This window comes from Bufo gargarizans, chromosome 8 (assembly GCF_014858855.1).
Source record: "Bufo gargarizans isolate SCDJY-AF-19 chromosome 8, ASM1485885v1, whole genome shotgun sequence".
NCBI lineage: Eukaryota > Metazoa > Chordata > Amphibia > Anura > Bufonidae > Bufo > Bufo gargarizans.
Window position 1 is genome coordinate 10869978 of NC_058087.1, and position 18419 is coordinate 10888396.

The 18419-nt window shown below is 43.7% G+C and overlaps 1 protein-coding gene across 1 annotated transcript in view; it reads left to right on the forward strand.

The window, feature by feature from the left end:
- Nucleotides 1-18419, forward strand: part of LRP2 (LDL receptor related protein 2) — a 199620-nt gene that overhangs the window by 138899 nt on the left and 42302 nt on the right. The window contains 11 exon segments of the mRNA XM_044302728.1: nt 170-282; nt 284-336; nt 455-613; nt 1804-2093; nt 3652-3855; nt 7844-8086; nt 9379-9504; nt 11203-11322; nt 12098-12229; nt 15055-15256; nt 17376-17671. Coding sequence (XP_044158663.1) covers nt 170-282; nt 284-336; nt 455-613; nt 1804-2093; nt 3652-3855; nt 7844-8086; nt 9379-9504; nt 11203-11322; nt 12098-12229; nt 15055-15256; nt 17376-17671 — 1938 coding nt within the window.

Consider the following 18419-nt stretch of genomic DNA (forward strand, 5'->3'; position numbering starts at 1 on the left):
ACACGATAAATGCCACTTGCTGAAGTGAAAGAACCCCTTTAAGGACTATAAGTACAAGTTTATTATCTTGATATATGAGCTTTTTTGTTTAACACCCAGCTGTATATTTCGGTATTCTTTTTAGGGGTGTATACTGAAGAAACCTTATGTCTTCTGAATTGTCTTTTAGATTTGGGAGCTCCGGATGGAATAGCCTTTGACTGGATCCATAAAAGGGTTTATTACAGTGACTATCTAAACCAGACCATAACCTCAATGGCACTGGATGGGTCCAATCGTACTGCTGATTGCTCGCGTATCCCGGCCCAGAGCTATCATGTTGGATCCGTGCAGAGGGTAGGACCGCCATATTAGCCCTAGTCCATAGTATACAGTGGTGTATAGAGTACATTGAGCATGTGCTATGCCTGTTTTGTGTCTGAACTGAATAGTGTTCCCCTGTTCTGTATATTAGGTACATGTACTGGACGGACTGGGGCACCAATGCCAAGATAGAAAGAGCCACGCTAGGAGGAAACTTCCGTACAGTCATTGTGAACTCCAGCTTGGTATGGCCAAATGGACTTACCCTTGACTACGAAGAAGAGCGAATCTATTGGGCTGATGCAGTTTTGTATGTACTATTACCTCTGCTTTTGATGAAAGGACTGTAGCTATCGTACACATGGAACATGCTAATACTAAGGAAGTTTTCTTTCTTCTTGTGTCTTGATTTGGGCACCCATCACAAAAAAGGCCTTTTAATTTTTGCATTAAAAGCTAATTGCACTCCTTTATTTAAAGGTGTTGTCCAGGAATTTATAATGATGATCTATCCTCAGTATAGGTCATCATTATCACATTGGCGGAGATCAGAGTCCCGGCCAGCACCACCAATCAGCTGGTGAGCACTGCTGGCTCTGAGCAGCTTTCCAAACACAGTGCCATACATCGTATAGTGGCTGTTCTTGGTATTACAGCTCAGTCCCATTGACTTGCAACTGAGCCATGTGGCCAATGTACGGTGACATCACATCACATGGCCTAGGAAGAGGCCACAGTGCTCACGGAGGGCTGGTCTCTTCTAAAAGCTGACTGGTGGGGGTCGAAGATATACATTCCCAGATAATCCCTTTAACTGAAGTAAAGACAGGTGTTATACTGATTTTCTATACAGTATATACCAACCCATAAAAAAACAGATGTTATATACAGTATATACCAATCCATAAAAAAAAACACACACCAGTAAAGGTGTTTTTTTAGATTAGAAAAATGTGTTTTTTTTTTTATTTCAGGAACTGCACCATTGTTGCCTGTGGTTAGTAAAATGTTGATGACCTGTCCACAGGATAGGTCAATAATATCTAATTGGTGGGAGTCTGGCTCCCAGCACCCCCACAGATCAGCTGTTTGAAGAGGCTGAGGATAACTCATCAATATTGTACTTCTGGGAAACCCCTTTAAGAGTAACTCCTTTCTTGATAATTTTCCCCAGTTGTGTATTAGGTACCAATTTTTTTTTCCTGTTTTAAATGTCATAAATTTAAAGGAACACTCCAGTCTTATAATGTTTTAAGCCTAGTACAGGACCTTAGTGGGCGGTGCATGACAGGTATCATCTCTTTGGTGTCCTTTTGAATCCATGTGTTATGCCCCACCCCTTCAGCGTCTCTACTAGGAATAACACAGTCCTGGCTGGAGTGTTCCTTTAAAAAAAAATTGGTATGAATAAATATAAGAACAAGACTGCTTTTATATTTACGGTGTAATATATATTTTTATTTTTTTTATTTGTGCTTTTTTTTCTTCTTTCTTTAACAGCCAGAAGATAGAACGCTGCTCTTTAACTGGCGCAAATCGTGAAGTTGTGGTTAGCACTGCCATATATCCATTTGCTATGACCCTGTATGATCAACACATTTATTGGACTGACTGGAACACAAAGAGCATATACCGGGCGAATAAACACGATGGTTCAGATCAAATAGTTATGGTCCAGAACCTTCCACAGCGCCCAATGGATATCCATGTTCTGGCTAAAAGCAAGCAACAGCAGTGCGCCAGCCCCTGCGATCAGTTCAATGGTGGCTGCAGCCACATCTGTGCGCCAGGTAAAATGTACTATGCGTATGTAGAAGGGTTATGTCTTCTTTTACAGTTTGCGATACCTATGAAGCATTGGCTAACTTTATACTCGTGGTTAGTGATGAGCGAACCTGAACTTTACAGGTTCGGGTTCAGGTGGCGTAGGAATTCCGTTATAACGGAATATAACGGAATTCATAGATGGAATGCGAAACAGAAACCTTTAAGAGGCATTCCGTTTTGATCCGTCATAATAGATGTCTATGGCCAAGCATAACGGATCCGTCTGATTTCCATTATGCAGGACTTTGTTTTCAGTACTGCTTAACGGAAACCAGACGGATCCGTTATGCTTGTCCATAGGCTTCTATTATGACGGATCAAAACGGAATGCCTCTTAAAGATTTCCATTTTGCATTCTGTCTACGTATTCCGTTATAATGGAATCCATAACGGAATTACTACACCACCCGAACCCCGAACCGAAACATGTATAGTTCGGGTTCGCTCATCACTACTCGTGGTACATTAAGCAGTGGCAGCTGATGTTATCTTGACTTTCAGTGGATTTTGTTATGTTAAGGCCTCATGCACACGACCGTTTTTTTTTAAGGTCCGCAAAAACGGGGTCCGTAGGTCCGTGATCCGTGACCGTTTTTTCGTCCGTGGGTCTTCCTTGTTTTTTGGAGGATCCACGGACATGAAAAATGAAAAAAAAATCTAAGTCAAGTTTGCCATTGAAATGATAGGAAAAAACGGACACGGATCACGGACGCGCATGACAATCTTGTGTGCATCCGTGATTTTTCACGGACCCATTGACTTGAATGGGTCCGTGAACCGTTGGCCATGAAAAAAATAGGACAGGTCATATTTTTTTCACGGCCAGGAAACACGGATCACGGATGCGGCTGCCAAACGGTGCATTTTCCGATTTTTCCACGGACCCATTGAAAGTCAATGGGTCAGTAAAAAAAAACGGAAAACGACACAACGGCCACGGATGCACACAACGGTCGTGTGCATGAGGCCTAAGAGTCAACTTAAAAGCTATATATACCTTTTGACCGCAATTTTTTTTTACTATTGCATTGTACTTCTTTTCACCTAAAAATCTTTTTTTAAATTTGTCTTTATTGAAAATTGTTGAACCCCTGTCTCTGTACAGCCTTGAGTTTGTCTAGTAGCAGGTTCTGAATTTTCACTCAGCTGACGGCTCCTTATCTCTGACCTCCTGAACATTCATTATAGCTCAATTCTTATCTTACTAAGAAGAATGTGGCTAAAATAAGTGTTTTTATCACCTTATTAGACATAAGGTTTATTAGATGACTGGCACAAAGTATAAGTACCATTCACACAGCTACACAAATGGTTAACGCTTTGTGACTGAAGGGCTCAATAATTTTTAATAAAGACCAATAAAAAAAAAATATGATTCTTAACCCAAAACGAGTAAAATGCAATCCAATTCCCAAAGGTGTACATAGCTTTTAAGGTTTACTGCAATTGCGTATTTAATGCTTTGTGTCAAGTTAAAGAATGCTACAACTGTACATGTGGTAATATTGTCTGAATGTTAAGGTCCCAATGGAGCAGAATGCCAATGTCCTTCAACTGGAAGCTGGTATTTGGCAAACAACAACAAGGACTGTATCGTAGACAACGCCACTAGGTGCCAGAGCGGGCAGTTTACATGTCTCAATGGCCGATGCATATCGGAAAGATGGAAGTGTGACAATGATAATGACTGCCAAGATGGCAGCGATGAACTGGAACGTGTATGTGGTGAGTTATATGTGTTTTTTATGCTTTTTTTTTTTTTTTACTATTTGTTTTACATTGGATAAACCAGAATATTCAGCCAAGACCATTCACTTGAATAGGGCACAGCTGCAATACCAAATGCAGCCTGTAGACAAGAGGGGCACCATTTTTGCTCTCCTACAACCCTATTAACAGGGAATTTTATGAAGCCAAGACATTTATACCTGTTAGAAAAGATCATGTTTATTGCTTGGTTTGGGAAAGAGAGGCCTAATGACACCATAAATCTATTGATGGACTGTTTGATTTCATTATCAAAAATTTTCTTTCCTTGGATAATGTAACCATCAATCGAGTGTCGAAATGGACACAAAGGGGGGAAATTTATCATCCCCCACACCACTTTTTTTTTTTCTTGCTTGAATGGGAAGAGCAGTTATAGTTACAAAGCACCACCTCTACAAGTAATTAACCCCTTAGTGACCACCCATACGCCTTTTTACAGCGGTCACTAAGGGGCCTTAGGCTGGGCCGCTGCTTTTTCACGTGCAGCGGGGACCCAGCTCTCACATGAGAGCCGCGGTTCTGCTCTAACAGCCCTGACTGGCAGGAGAGCCGATCTGTGCTGTTTAACGCTTTACATGCCGCAGGCAATGGCGCCTGCCTGCCTTGAGTAGTTTCCAGCAGGCTGTGCCTCTCTGGCGCAGCCTGCTGGTCAATGTCAGTAAACCACTGACTTTAAAATGCAATGTATTTTAAAAGCAATCAGAATATTGTCTGTTATAGTCCCCTTGTGGGACTATTAAGTGGTAAAAAAAAAAAAAATGCAAAAAAAAACCAGATTATATAAAAAAAAATTCCAGTAAAAAAACCCCCCCCAAAAAACTACTTTTATTTTCCATTGAAAATGCGCTTTTCAATGAAAAAAAATAGCAAAAAAAATCTCCCCCAAAACAGGCTGGTCACTAAGGGGTTAAAGGGATAGGTCTACCTTTAAGGACTCCCCTCTATGAGCCATGAAGGAGAACTACTCTGTAAGAGTGACTTCCATTATATCGAACTCATGGCTTCCATGGCCTCTACAGTGCAAAATGGGTTCTCTGATGAGACAGCCACCCTAATTGGCCGCCATTTTCTGTTTCAGTCGAAGGAGTTAGGCCATGATTGATGTAAAAAGTGAAAATGATGCATCATGTAGCACATGACAGTCTCTTTCTAACAAAGCTAGAGCCAGCCCTGTACCTCACATGGAATCAGGAGATCTCCCCATTCATTGGTCCAAGTGCTGTGCTAGATTCATTTCAGCCTCTCATCAGTAGAAATGTCCCGAACTATTCGCCGGCGAACAGTTCCCGGCGAATATCGCATGTTCGCGTTCGCCGCGGCGGGCGAACATATGCGATGTTCGGTCCGCCTCCTATACATCATCATTGAGCAAACTTTGACCCTGTTCCTCTGTCACGGCTGAGGATGGGGAAAACCCTCAGCCGTGCGATGCCGGAAGATGGTCGCTGCTCGGCCAGGACGACAGGATTAGGGAGCAGGTCACCTCCTAAAGCGTCCATAACCTGACCCTAACTCCTAGCTGCATGGGCCGACCTTTAAGGTAGGAGGACCCATGCTCAGGAACCTCGGATCCCTAACTCACCCTCCGACCGGTCCCTGGACTAGGAGTCAGGGTAAGACGGCCTGTTCCTACTGGACACGGAGGAACAGGGGTCTCACTGGCCAAGCTGCAGGGAAAAGGGGAAACACAAACAGACTTACGGATATGGCAGGTGAACCGAACTAGTTCCACCTACCTGCCACAGCCTTGCTGACTGGATCCCTGTGCTGGCAAGCTGATGTCCACACAACCTGAGATGAACCCAGCAACCACACATCCACGTACAGGAACCCAGATCCATAAGCTGCAATAAAGAAGCATAAAGACAAACACATCTTCTAAACACCAAACGACATTATTTTTATGACCAGAAAGGAGGCCCCCACTGGCAGTTGGTAAATAGCCAGGAGGCTGTCTCCAGCAAGCATGGCTGAAGCACCCTCTCTGACTACTGCCTTCAACTGAGGCTTTATAGGGCCAAGAAGCCACACCCAACAGTCAGACACACCCGTGACTCACACACACACAGAAAGGGAGTTAACCCTTCCAATACCAAAGAAGGGAAAACACAAATTAAAGGGAAAGTGTCCAACTAAGAACACACTGTGACTGTTGCCGCAGGCAACGACATGGGTGGCAATCATGTCCTGGGAGTCAGCCCGAAGGCCGGGACACTGCCACCACATGTACACAATACAACCAAACGTTGCCACGGGCAACCACAGTGAAGGGAAGATGTCAGTGCACACCAAACATAAAACCGAGTGCACAAAGACATACAAAAGTGCATACATACACGCACACAAATTCCAAGGCAACCGCACATATAACTGTTGTCCGCGGCAACCGCACCTGAGGCAAACAGCAAAATGCCTCCAGCTGCGGTTGACACAACAACCCCAAACCGCGGGCAACTGTATGCGGCTCCCAAGGAGTCACGGCCATAAACATGGTTGTGACATCCTCACAGTCAGCAGACACATTCCAGCCAATCAGCAGCAGACCCTCCCTCCCAGACCCTCCCACCGCCTATCAAAAAGCAAGGACAGCGTCCATCTTAGATTAATTCTGAAGCTGCAGTGTCACAAAGTTGTAATCGCATTGCGATTACAACTTAGAGCTGCTGGGTTCCTAATGGTTATATTGATAGAATATAACGAAGATTGAGAATATAGTGCTATATTCATTGTCAATTCTAGCAATACAACCATTAGGAACTCAGATCTAAGTTGTAATCGCAATGCGAAAAAATGCAGGTTATATTAATCGCATTGCGAATTCAACTTAGAGCTAAGTTCCTAATGGTTGTATTGCTAGAATTGACGAATATAACGACTATAGCACTATATTCTCAATCTTCGTTATATTCTAGCAATACAACCATTCGGAACCCAGTAGCTCTAAGTTGAATTCGCAATGCGATTAATTCAAGTTCTATAAATCGCATTGCGATTTCAACTTAGAACTTCTGCCGACTTCCGTGCTCATGGAGCGTCCCCATCACCATGGGAACGACTCCATGCTAGAATGTACTGTCGGATTTGAGAAAGTTGAAATCGCAATGCGATTAATTCAAGTTCTATAAATCGCATTGCGATTTCAACTTACCACACTCTGCGTCAACTACATAATTTTCCATGGGAGTTTTGCCATGGGTCCCCCTCCGGCGTGCCACAGTCCAGGTGTTAGTCCCCTTGAAACAACTTTTCCATCACTATTGTGGCCACAAAGAGTCCCTGTGGGTTTTCAAATTTGCCTTCCTATTGAAGTCTATTGCGGTTCGCCCGGTTCGCACGTTCGCGTTCGCCGTTTGCAAACGGAAAATTTTATGTTCGCGACATCTCTACTCATCAGGTGTGTCCTTTCTGAGGGGGCATGTCCTTTCTATGGCAGCTCTTTCCCTGTAACTGCCACAGCTTCTAACAGAACATATGGCTGCTGACAGTTGAAGATTTAAACTGAGCACGTGCGACCTCCTTATTGAGGTGGATAAGAAATAAAGAAAAGAACAAACAGCAGGTGGCGCTAAACATACATTTTATTGAACAGCTCACTGGCTATACAACATTTTTGATTTACATGCAATTACAAAAGTATTCGGATCCGGTTAGTGGTTTAAAAATGTAGACAATTTTTTGTGGCATAACTCATTTACCTGTGCTAGCCTATGAGCTCCCTCCCCCATGTTGGTTATTATATGGCGATGCAGCTGGGCTCCCTCTACAGAAACCTTTCCCCTGCATCTTGTTCCAAACATGACTAACCCCAATGATTATTTTCTCCAACATGCAGTCCGTTTTGCAGCTGTGTTTGCTCTCGCAGGTACAGTATAGAATAGGCATGACTTTTGGGTGCAGCGTCCTATGTTTCTTCACTTCACTCACTTGTGTCTTATTTTTGCAGCTTTTCATACCTGCTCACCGACAGCGTTCACCTGCAGCAATGGGAAATGTGTGCTCTATAGCTATCGCTGCGACCACTATAATGACTGTGGAGATAATAGTGACGAAGCCGGGTGTCTGTTCAGAACCTGTGACCCAAACACTGAATTTGCCTGTAACAATGGCAGGTGTATCTCCCGCTCATACGTTTGCAATGGAGTCAACAACTGCTATGACAATGGCACATCTGATGAAAGGAATTGCCGTAAGTTTTCCATATTCTCTAAATTGTAAAGGAAATCTGTACAATTTACGATTAGTTTACAAATTTATTTTTTAACTTTCTTACCAAAAAGTTTTCTTCTGTGGCTAGACACCTAGTGGTTGGGGTGGAGGACAAGAGCAATCATATCCCAGAAGAGGAATGCTCTACGGCTCCATAGTGTGGGCCTGGGAGCACTCCTTGTGGTGCCTTCGTAAGGCCACATATTATGGAGATATTCTACATTATCAGAAATGCTTCTCCATAATTCGGCACCAGAGGCATATGGAGGTTTAGTAAGGCATTCGAAAGGGTTCTGGGGCTAGACACCTAGTGATTGGGGTACAAGACAGCAACAGTCATATCATAAATGAGGAATGCTCTATGACCATAGTATGGAGCTTGGAACACTCCTTGTGGTGCCCCATGGTGCCTTTGTAGGGCCATGTATTATGGAGATATTCTACATGATAAGAAATGCCTCTATGGGGGGATAACTCCATAATTTGGCATCTGAAGGTCCACTAAGGTACTGAAAAGGGTTCTGGCTAGACACCTGATGATTTGGGATGAAGGACAGGAACAGTCATATTCAGATTACGCTATGGTTTTGTAGTATGGAGCTGTGAGCGCTCCTTGTGGTGCCTTTTTAGGGCCACATATTATAGGGGTATTCTACATAACAAGAAATGCTTCTATGGAGGGGATACCACCAAAATTTGGCATCTGAGACATCTGGAGGTTCAGTAGGCTGGATGGAGTGCTGCATATATGGAGCAGTAATGTACTGATGTGAATGAGGTCTTACCGTAATGAGGAAGACTTCCACCCAACATTTTTATTGACTTACATAGAGAGAAAATTGGACACAATCAATAATTTTGTAGGATGTTGCATGGGTCAAGTAGGCTTTTATCAGTTCAGATAGTTTGGGCAGATGTATGCACTTTAGCTATGATTACATGATTGTTATTGCATATAGCATATTGATGACCTATTACATTATTACACGTTATGTATTGTCCCACAAAATTACAAGTTTATGCTTTTTATTAAAATTTTGCTGATACTTCCTCCATGTCTGAGAGTTGCTCCTCAGCCATGAACAAATCCCAACAAGTCATTTTCAGCATGTTTTCTAAGTCAAAAAAAGTGAGAGATTGTCTCCCAATGCTAAGGAGCATCTGATCATGTCCTCCATTTCAGCCTCTGATAAGGAATGAATGAAACTTTTCTAACTGGATGATTCTGGTCATTTAAGCATTTTTCAGCACTTTTCTCCTTCTCTTTTAAAGCCGATCGCACATGTCAGCCAGGGTACACCAAATGTCAGAGCACCAACATTTGCATTCCTCGTACTTATCTTTGTGATGGGGATAATGACTGCGGAGATATGAGCGATGAAAGCCCCACTCATTGTGGTAAGATGTGTAGAGGTTAATCAGATTACTAATGACTGCCCGGACAACAGAGCTTCGGAGATGGGGGGGGAGAAAGCCCTTTACTTTACAGCAGTAATGCAGATGGTCGTCTCAAAGTTATTGAGTCTTGTGAGTTGTGGAGCATTCTCAAACTTTATCGATAAGTTGGATAATTGCTTGGAAAGCTTTTATAACCCTGTTAAATAGGAGATACACCGCTCATATACTGTATGCATCCCCCACTGACACATTAGACTGGGAAAAAAAATAATTGGGGCATGTGCTGTAGGCAACACTAGGGAGTTTAGATGTTGAGCCTTGTTGGGGCTGGTACTGAGTTAATCACATTAATATCTTAAGGGTTTTTTCAAAACTTAGATGTTAATGACCTATCCTAAGAATGGTGGGGGCGCGACACCTTGCACCCCCACCAATCAGCTGTTTCAGGCAGCCACCCTTGACTATACAGTATATGAGCTGGAAGCAGAAGGCGCCATACATTGTGTGGTGGCTGTAGGGGGGCACTGACGCTTAGCTTCCGTTCAAGTGAGTAGGAGCTGATCTGCATTATGCCAGCATCGAAAACTAAACTGTGGACAGAAGCTTCTGCTTCCACTAATTATACTGTATAGCTTCCGGTGATATCAGCTGCCTCAAACTGCTGACTAGTGGTGGTGTTGGGTATCGGACCTCTACCAATCTATTATTGATGAATTACCCTGAGGATAGGTCATCAAAGGAGATTTAATGATAGAAGAACACTTTCCATTTGGACCCATTCAGAACCACTCTTCTAACCAATATCAGCTGTTGCATTGACAGACCTAGACCATCCATGTATTAGATGGACCAGCGTTCCATTGAATGGTCAGATGTAATACCACATTTCTCCTGTAGTGGTCACTGTGGTAAAAATTAGCAGATGGTGGCAACCTGTCTAGCAAAATCGGATGATTACCGGTGGTGCTATTATACTTTAAAAGGGGTTATCTGTCAAGAGAAAACTCCTTTAAACAGCAAACATGATACAGGATAGTTGAATGTTTTTTTTTTTTACTTAATTAAATGGCAAAGCTGAAGGTCAGATTATTTTTTTTTATTTAAAGACAATAGTCACAACACAACACTACTTCCATGTGTTAACACAGACCTGCAGATGTGCAGGACAGGGGGTGTTGTCGTGTGCACAGGAATTAGTCCTTGAACTTTAATCAATGTTAGTGCCAAACATACAGTAAATGGGAGTTTTTAGAATGTACCTGGCAGTTCCCTTCCCTAACTGAATTACTAGAGGGTGATGCAGATGAATCAAACCTTAAGTCCACACAACGTGCCAACAAATGCCATTGAAATTTTCAAATCAAAGTTTACTGCAACTGTGTACTTAGTGCATTGAGTGGCAAGTTAACATTTTCTACATCTGTATGTGGGACCACATTACACTGGAGATCTCAGCTGACAGTTAATAGTTTTTAAATTGCTGTTTAGAAATAATGAATATTTTTATATATAAAAATATAATAAAAATACATTTTGTGTTAAATCAGCAAAGCCTATGCCAGCTGAGGCATGTGTATGTGAACCTACAAATCCTAGGCTATTCTTTATAAATCTATATAATTTATAACAGAGCCTGAAATATCTGCTTAATTAAAATGATTGTATAAAATATAATTTGCTTTATGATCTCCTTTCCAGATACTCTAACATGCACAGAAAGTGAATTCCGCTGCACCTCCGGACGTTGTATTCCTGGTCACTGGTACTGCGATCAGGGAGCGGACTGTGCAGACGGCTCTGATGAACCCGCATCGTGTGGTAAGGGTTAGGGAAAAGGAGACCGAATTTTCATATTACTGCAAAACATTGGGGCTTATGGGTGACATAGGCCACTGTATGAATGTGCATATGTCAGTATACATTGGTAAATTCCTCTATATACTGCTGACTTAAAGGGGTTTTCCTGGTAGCTGTAATTTTATGAGATATTTCTGTTACCTTTATTGCCCCTATCCCTTGTTCTGGACTGTGGTCACACGACCATGTCCATGCAGCTCTTTCCTATTTCCTGTGATGTCCTGGGGCGGGGCAGTGATAGGGGAGTATCTATGTAAGTAGCTGTGTGGGAGGGGCTATAAACTAGCTGGTTGTTGTTAGGGGCGGGGCTGGAGGTTTGGCAGAGGAAGTAGAAGTGCATCATGGGTTTGGTTGGATACAGGAACAGGAAGTACTATAAACCAGAGTGAGTTATGTTCGTGGTGAAAATGTGAGGAGAGTCCGAATTGAAAAGAAAAGAATGGGGAAGATGCATAACGTAAGCAAGTAACATACGTATCTATTAAAACCTATCACAATCTCAGAAAATCCTTTTAAGGGATTGACAAAATGTGCAGGACCCTAAGCTATGGAGATGAATGTAGGTACAATGAATAGCGTCGTCTTATGTGTGGCTGCTCAGATATTACTGCACCGTGGTTGTTTTATATGGCACAATGAATGTCCTATGCCTTTCTATTTAGATGAAATCAGGAAATCTCTTACAGTGCGTGTCTTTTTCTATTAGCAAATCACCAATTGTGTCCATTCATTGCAGTTTCCCATGTGAGGACATGCTCAAGTGACCAGTTCAGGTGTGATGATGCCCGGTGTATCCCAGCGAGATGGGTCTGTGATGGTGATAATGATTGTGGCGACATGAGTGATGAAGACCAGAGACACAACTGTGGTGAGGATTTAGTAAAAAGTATAGTAACCCACGACACTGGAGCAATATACAGCAAATCAATAGCATATGCCGCCATCGGCAAACCACGCACAGTATTCATCACTGCCCCGATGACTGGGAGTTGTAATATGGGACCACTACGGGGACCTTACCGTTGCCTATAGATGCTGTGTATAAATCTGTTACAGTTATTCACTTCTGTTACATTGTTACCTGTTCAATTTATGTGTTTATTGGCGCCTAGACGCTGTCACAAATTGGTGAAATTATACATATCTGGTTCTTGAGAAATCCTCTAGCACCTAGATAGCTAAAGGTCGTGACTTCACTGAAAAGGGGTGTGGCTTCTCAGAAAATGGGTGTGACAAAATGCAACACTTAGCACCAAGTGTCTATCCCTGCAACACTTAGCACCAAGTGTCTATCCCTGCAACACTTAGCACGAAGTGTCTATCCCTGCAACACTTAGCACCAAGTGTCTATCCCTGCAACACTTAGCACGAAGCGTCTATCCCTGCAACACTTAGCACCAAGTGTCTATCCCTGCAACACTTAGCACGAAGCGTCTATCCCTGCAACACTTAGCACGAAGTGTCTATCCCTGCAACACTTAGCACGAAGCGTCTATCCCTGCAACACTTAGCACGAAGTGTCTATCCCTGCAACACACTTATTGTCCAGCCTGATCCCCTGTGATAAATCTGGTGCAGGCCTAAAAGGGTCTATGGCGGAGATTTATCAAGAGTGGTGCTTTCTTGATATCCCCTGTGATTTGCCTATTTTAAGGCAAGACGCAGGCCTCATCCTAAATTAGGTGTACCCTCCACCTCATGCCCCCTTCCCACCCTTGCCGCACTACTTTAGGAAAAGTGGCAGGGGTGGCGTAAAAGCAGGGACTATTTTTTAAAAGGTCACAGTAAAAAAATTGCAAACACATAGGGCCAGATTTATCATTAGCTCAAGTCAGAATAATGTAGTGAAAAAGTCAAAAACATTTGCGCAGTCGCTAAAACTGCGCAAATTTTTTTGACTTTTTTCAGCTCTGCGCTATGCTCGCCAGTTTTCGCAAAGTGGGCGTGTTTTCTTATGTAAATGACTCTCTAGACAGATTTACTATTGCGACTATTTAAAGGGAACCTGTCACCGGGATTTTGTGTATAGAGCTGAGGACATGGGTAGCTAGATGGCCGCTAGTACATCCGCAATACCCAATCCCCATAGCTCTGTGTGCTTTTATTGTGTAAAAAAACCGATTTGATACATATGCAAATTAACCTGAGATGAGTCCTGTACCTGAGATGAGTCAGGGACAGGACTCATCTCAGGTTAATTTGCATATGTATCAAATCGTTTTATTTACACAATAAAAGCACACAGAGCTATGGGGACTGGGTATTGCGGATGTGCTAGCGGCCATCTAGCAGCCCATGTCCTCAGCTCTATACACAAAATCCCGGTGACAGGTTCCCTTTAAAAAGTCGCAAAAAATTGCGCAAGTTCACTCCATTGAGGGCCATGCTTATCTTATGCGACTTTTTATAGAACATGCGACTTTTTCCATAAAGACGTGCAAATTTTGTAAAGCTGCTTACTGAAGGATAAACTGCTACCGTCAAACCACATTTATCACAGTATTAAAGGACCATTAATAAATCAGACTTAGCCAAAAGTGACTTTCGACATATGTAAACGTGGAGTAAGATGGAAGTGTAATGATAAATCTGGCCCTATGAGTTTGCAACTTTTTAACGCCACTTTTCAGGAGCAAGGGAAAATCTCCCCAATGAAGTTTTCAAAAAACGTTTGATATGTCATAAAAGACCCCCACTGATCGCCAGAACGAGGATGGCTCTTCTTGCTGCAGAGGATGGAATCAAGACAGGTCAATAGACTTGTCTTGACTCCTGCAGTGAGGAGAGAGAGGTATGTGAGCACTTCTCTCGGCTCCTTCTAGGTATTAGTGGGGGGTCTCAGTAATCCGATCCCCACTGATCAAAACTTTTGATAGTTTTTGGAGTTTTTTGAAAACTCAGTGACCCGGTATGAAATGTGCTGCGCCAGAAAAGTGGAGTGATTTTGCTTGTTTTGTCAGTGTAGGCATTTTGCAATAAATTTATGACATATTTGTGCCTTTTCTAGTGTGATTCGTCCCATGCCCAACAGTTTATATCTGCTAAGGGGCAGCTGGATGTATTGTGGGTAGACATACATTTTTAGACAGATTTATTATTGCAACTTTTTGTATAAAGTAGCAAAAAAGTCACAAATATAGTCCAGTTCTTGTACAGGCTTAGTACAGTAAATCTGCCCCTGTGTGTGTTGTCTAACACATGGGTCATACCCTGCCCCCTCAGGCCCTCCACATTGTATCAGTTACTCATGGAGTCTTCCTATATGCGGTCGGCTTATTGCAGATCCGCAAAACATGGATACCGGCTGAATGTTAACTCCTGTAGAAATGTCCTATCCTTGTCCTCAAAACAGACAAGAATAGGACATGTTCTATCTTTTTTTGCGGGAACGGACATATGCATACAGACCGCACATCACGTGGCGTGGCACATCTTTTGCGGCCCCGTTGAAATGAATGGGTCCGCATCCGCAGATCAGATATGGACAGAAAAAATGGTCTTGTGCATGGGGCCTAATGAGGTCATTTTTTCAGAAGCAAGAAATATTATTCTGGCGTCCGGCACTTGTTCCCGTCTCTCTTGCTAAAAAGGTTAAACACATAACACTTTCATTCAAGGTGCATAAATTCCGATGTGGACCTCAGCCTTCCATATTTATTTTGGAGATCAATTTCTTCTCTTTATTTTCGTCAGCCAACCGCAGCTGTGCCCCAACAGAGTTCACCTGTGTCAACAACAGACCCCCCGATAGACGGTGTATTCCACAAAACTGGGTTTGTGATGGAGATTCAGACTGCAGTGATGCCTACGATGAACTCCAGAACTGTACAAGACGGACATGCACCAGCACAGAGTTCGCTTGTAGTAATGGCCTCTGTATCCGAAATAGCTTCAGGTAGGTGAAAGCATGATCTGTACTGAAGGTCTAAGAACCTCAGGTTTTACCATTCTATGGCTACCTTACCTATCTTTTTTGCATTCATACAGTAGGTGTCCGGAGCAGTCAGTCATTGATAACTGCACATGGAGGCAGTATTTAAAGGGGTTGACCTATCCTCAGGGGGTCCGACTCCCAGCACCCCTGCCGATCAGCTGTTTGAAGAGACCACTGCACTTGTACCAGCACTGCCTTCTCTTCATTGTAAATTGCTCAACCGCAGTGCTGAGCAGGTGTAATAACCTCTCCACAGTCCTATTCACTTCAATGGGATGGCTTTGTAGTATTCACTTGAATAGGAAAGACTAGTCCCATTGAAGTGAATTGGACAGCTGAGATGTAATTGCACCTGCTCAGCGCTGCGGTTGAGCAGGTAAACAATCAAGATAAGGCAGCGCTCATATGAGCCCTAAGATCTCTTCAAACAGATGATCGGCGAGGGTGCCATGAGTTGGCCCCCCGCCAATCTGATATTGATGATCTATCCTGAGGATAGGTCATCAATATAAAAAAAACTGGACAACCCCTCTAAGTTCATAGAAAGCAGAGACTTAAAGGGGTTGTCTCATCTGAGGCAACGGGGGCATATCATTAGGATATGCCCCCATGGCTTGATAGGTGCTGGGCCAAAGTGGTGGCTGGAGGACTCCAGTCCGGCCACCACCAAGCGCTCTCCCCATAGAAGTGAATGAAAGCGCACCGCGCATGACCGGCCACCACTCCCGGCCACCACTTCACTTCTATGGGTCCAATGGAAAAAGTCGAGTCGGTGCTCTGCTATTTTCAGTGGCCCCATAGAAATAAATGGAGGGCGGCTGCGCATGTGCTGTGCACCCTCCATCACTTTCGGGGCTCCTTTTAGGAGATAGGTGTGGGTCCCAGAGGTGGGACCCGCACCTATCAGACAGTGGAGGCATATCCTAGCAATATGCCCCCATTGTCTCAGATAAGACAAACCTTTTAAATTGTATAAATTACAGGTTTTGCTGAATTTTCCCATGAAACTACATATCAGTCTGCTCAGCTCCTCCTGCTCTATAGCATGCTGCCTGAAGATTGCACTGCATTTTGGGTTTTCTTTAAGACATCATGCCAAAAAATTAATGAATAGATATTATGTTCTTTTACTTTGATTGCATACATGTTAGCTCAGATTGTACACCACGAACCAGGATTGCTTTTGCTATTGTAGAAGCAGATTGGATATTCTCTTTAGGCTACATTCACACGACCGTATGAATGAGTCCGTATCTGTTCCGCAATTATGCGGAATGACTGCAGACCCGTTCATTTCAATGGGGCCGCAAAAGATATGTAGTTCCGTTCCGCGGCCCCGCAAAAGAAATAGGGCATGTCCTATTCTTCTACGCCATTAAGGACAAGAATAGACATTTTCTATGGTAGTGGCGGCAATTTGCGGATCTGCAAAACACTACGATCGTGTGCATGTAGCCTTATTCTGTAGCCGCTCCCTCACAAGTAAGGCCTCCTGTGAGCCCCGTGGCCGTGCTGCATCCCTGCAAAATGCAGGCCGCAATGCACGAACAACCACAGTGGGGCAGCCACAGCGGATCGTGGACCCATTCACTTTAATGGGTCCGCGATCCGGCCGTTCCGCAAAAAGATAGGACATGTTCTATCTTTTTGCAGAACGGAAGTACGGGGCGAAACCCCACGGAAGCACTCCGTAGTGCTTCCGCAGGGTTCCGTTCCATGCTTCCGTTCCGCACCATTCCGCATCTCCGGATTTGCGGACCCATTGAAGTGAATGTGAATGCACACGGAATGGTTCCCGTGTATTGCGTATCCGCAAATGCGGTCCGCAATACGGCAACGGGAAGCACCCGTTCGCGTGCAGGAGGCCTAATCCTGTATTTATTCACTTGTATGCTTGTAAATTCCAGTGGAGAAGCTTTCATTGAAATAGTTTGAATGACATGAGCGCTATTAGCTACATTTTCCATTGTCAGCACGTTGCTTTAATTGCCAGCGCCATCTCTCCTGACAGCCAGACGCTGGTGGCATGAAAGGAGACCATCTTTCCAGAATGCCTCTAATCGATGGCTTGATCTCCTAGGTGTGACAGACGCAATGACTGCGGAGATAACAGCGATGAAAGAGGGTGCAGCTACCCGCCTTGCCAGCAGCAGCAGTTCACCTGTCAGAATGGTCGTTGTATTACCAGAGCCTACGTCTGCGATGGAGACAATGACTGTGGGGACGAGTCCGATGAACTGGAACATCTTTGCAGCACCCCAGAGGCCACCTGTGCTCCAAACTTCTTTAAATGTGACAATGGCCACTGTATTGAAGCTGTCAAAGTCTGCAACAGGATTGATGAGTGCTCTGACAACAGCGATGAGAAAGGATGCGGTGCGTTGAATGATTGTGATGCAGAAATGAAGCCGTAATTACATTGCATTGTTGCATGAACTAAGTTACAAGTCCTGTGATTACACTTCATTGCATTAAGAAAATGTTTTTGCTAAATCTGCAGTTTTTCCATATTCTAATGAGGTGTTCATTGCACTAAGGGGTGGGCCTAGCCCCTTGGAGCACTGCTTTACCTCCCTCTTCCTCCCTTAGCCGCTCCCCTCTGCCCTTGAGTGACAGGGCTGAGTACCTTGCTGTCTTCCTGCCTGGCCCTGTTATGCCGCGCATGCGCCAGTGAACGTTCAGTTGGCTCATGCGCAGTACATCTCAGTCGGCTTTCTCTTGATACTGAGATCTAAAATGCATGTGCGCCAATGACATGGATCTCAGCATCAAGGAAAGGTGACTGAGACGTACCGCACATACACCGATTGAACATTTACTGACCATTGTGCGTGATTACAGGGCCAGGAATTAAGAAAGTGAAGATGCCTGACCCTGTCACTGAAGGGCTAAGGAGGAAAGGCAGTGGTGAAGTGGTGCTCCGAGGGGTTAGGTTCGCCCCTCAGTGCACTGAACTACTCATTAGCATATGTAATAAAATGCAGATTTCACAAAAATGAGACCATGGATTTCGACAAGAGAAGAGTCGTTTTACTCAGCATGATCTACTCCAACTGACAGTATACATGGTTTAATAGGGTTGATCATGCTGACAGATGTTCTTTAAACATAAACTTGGTAAAAA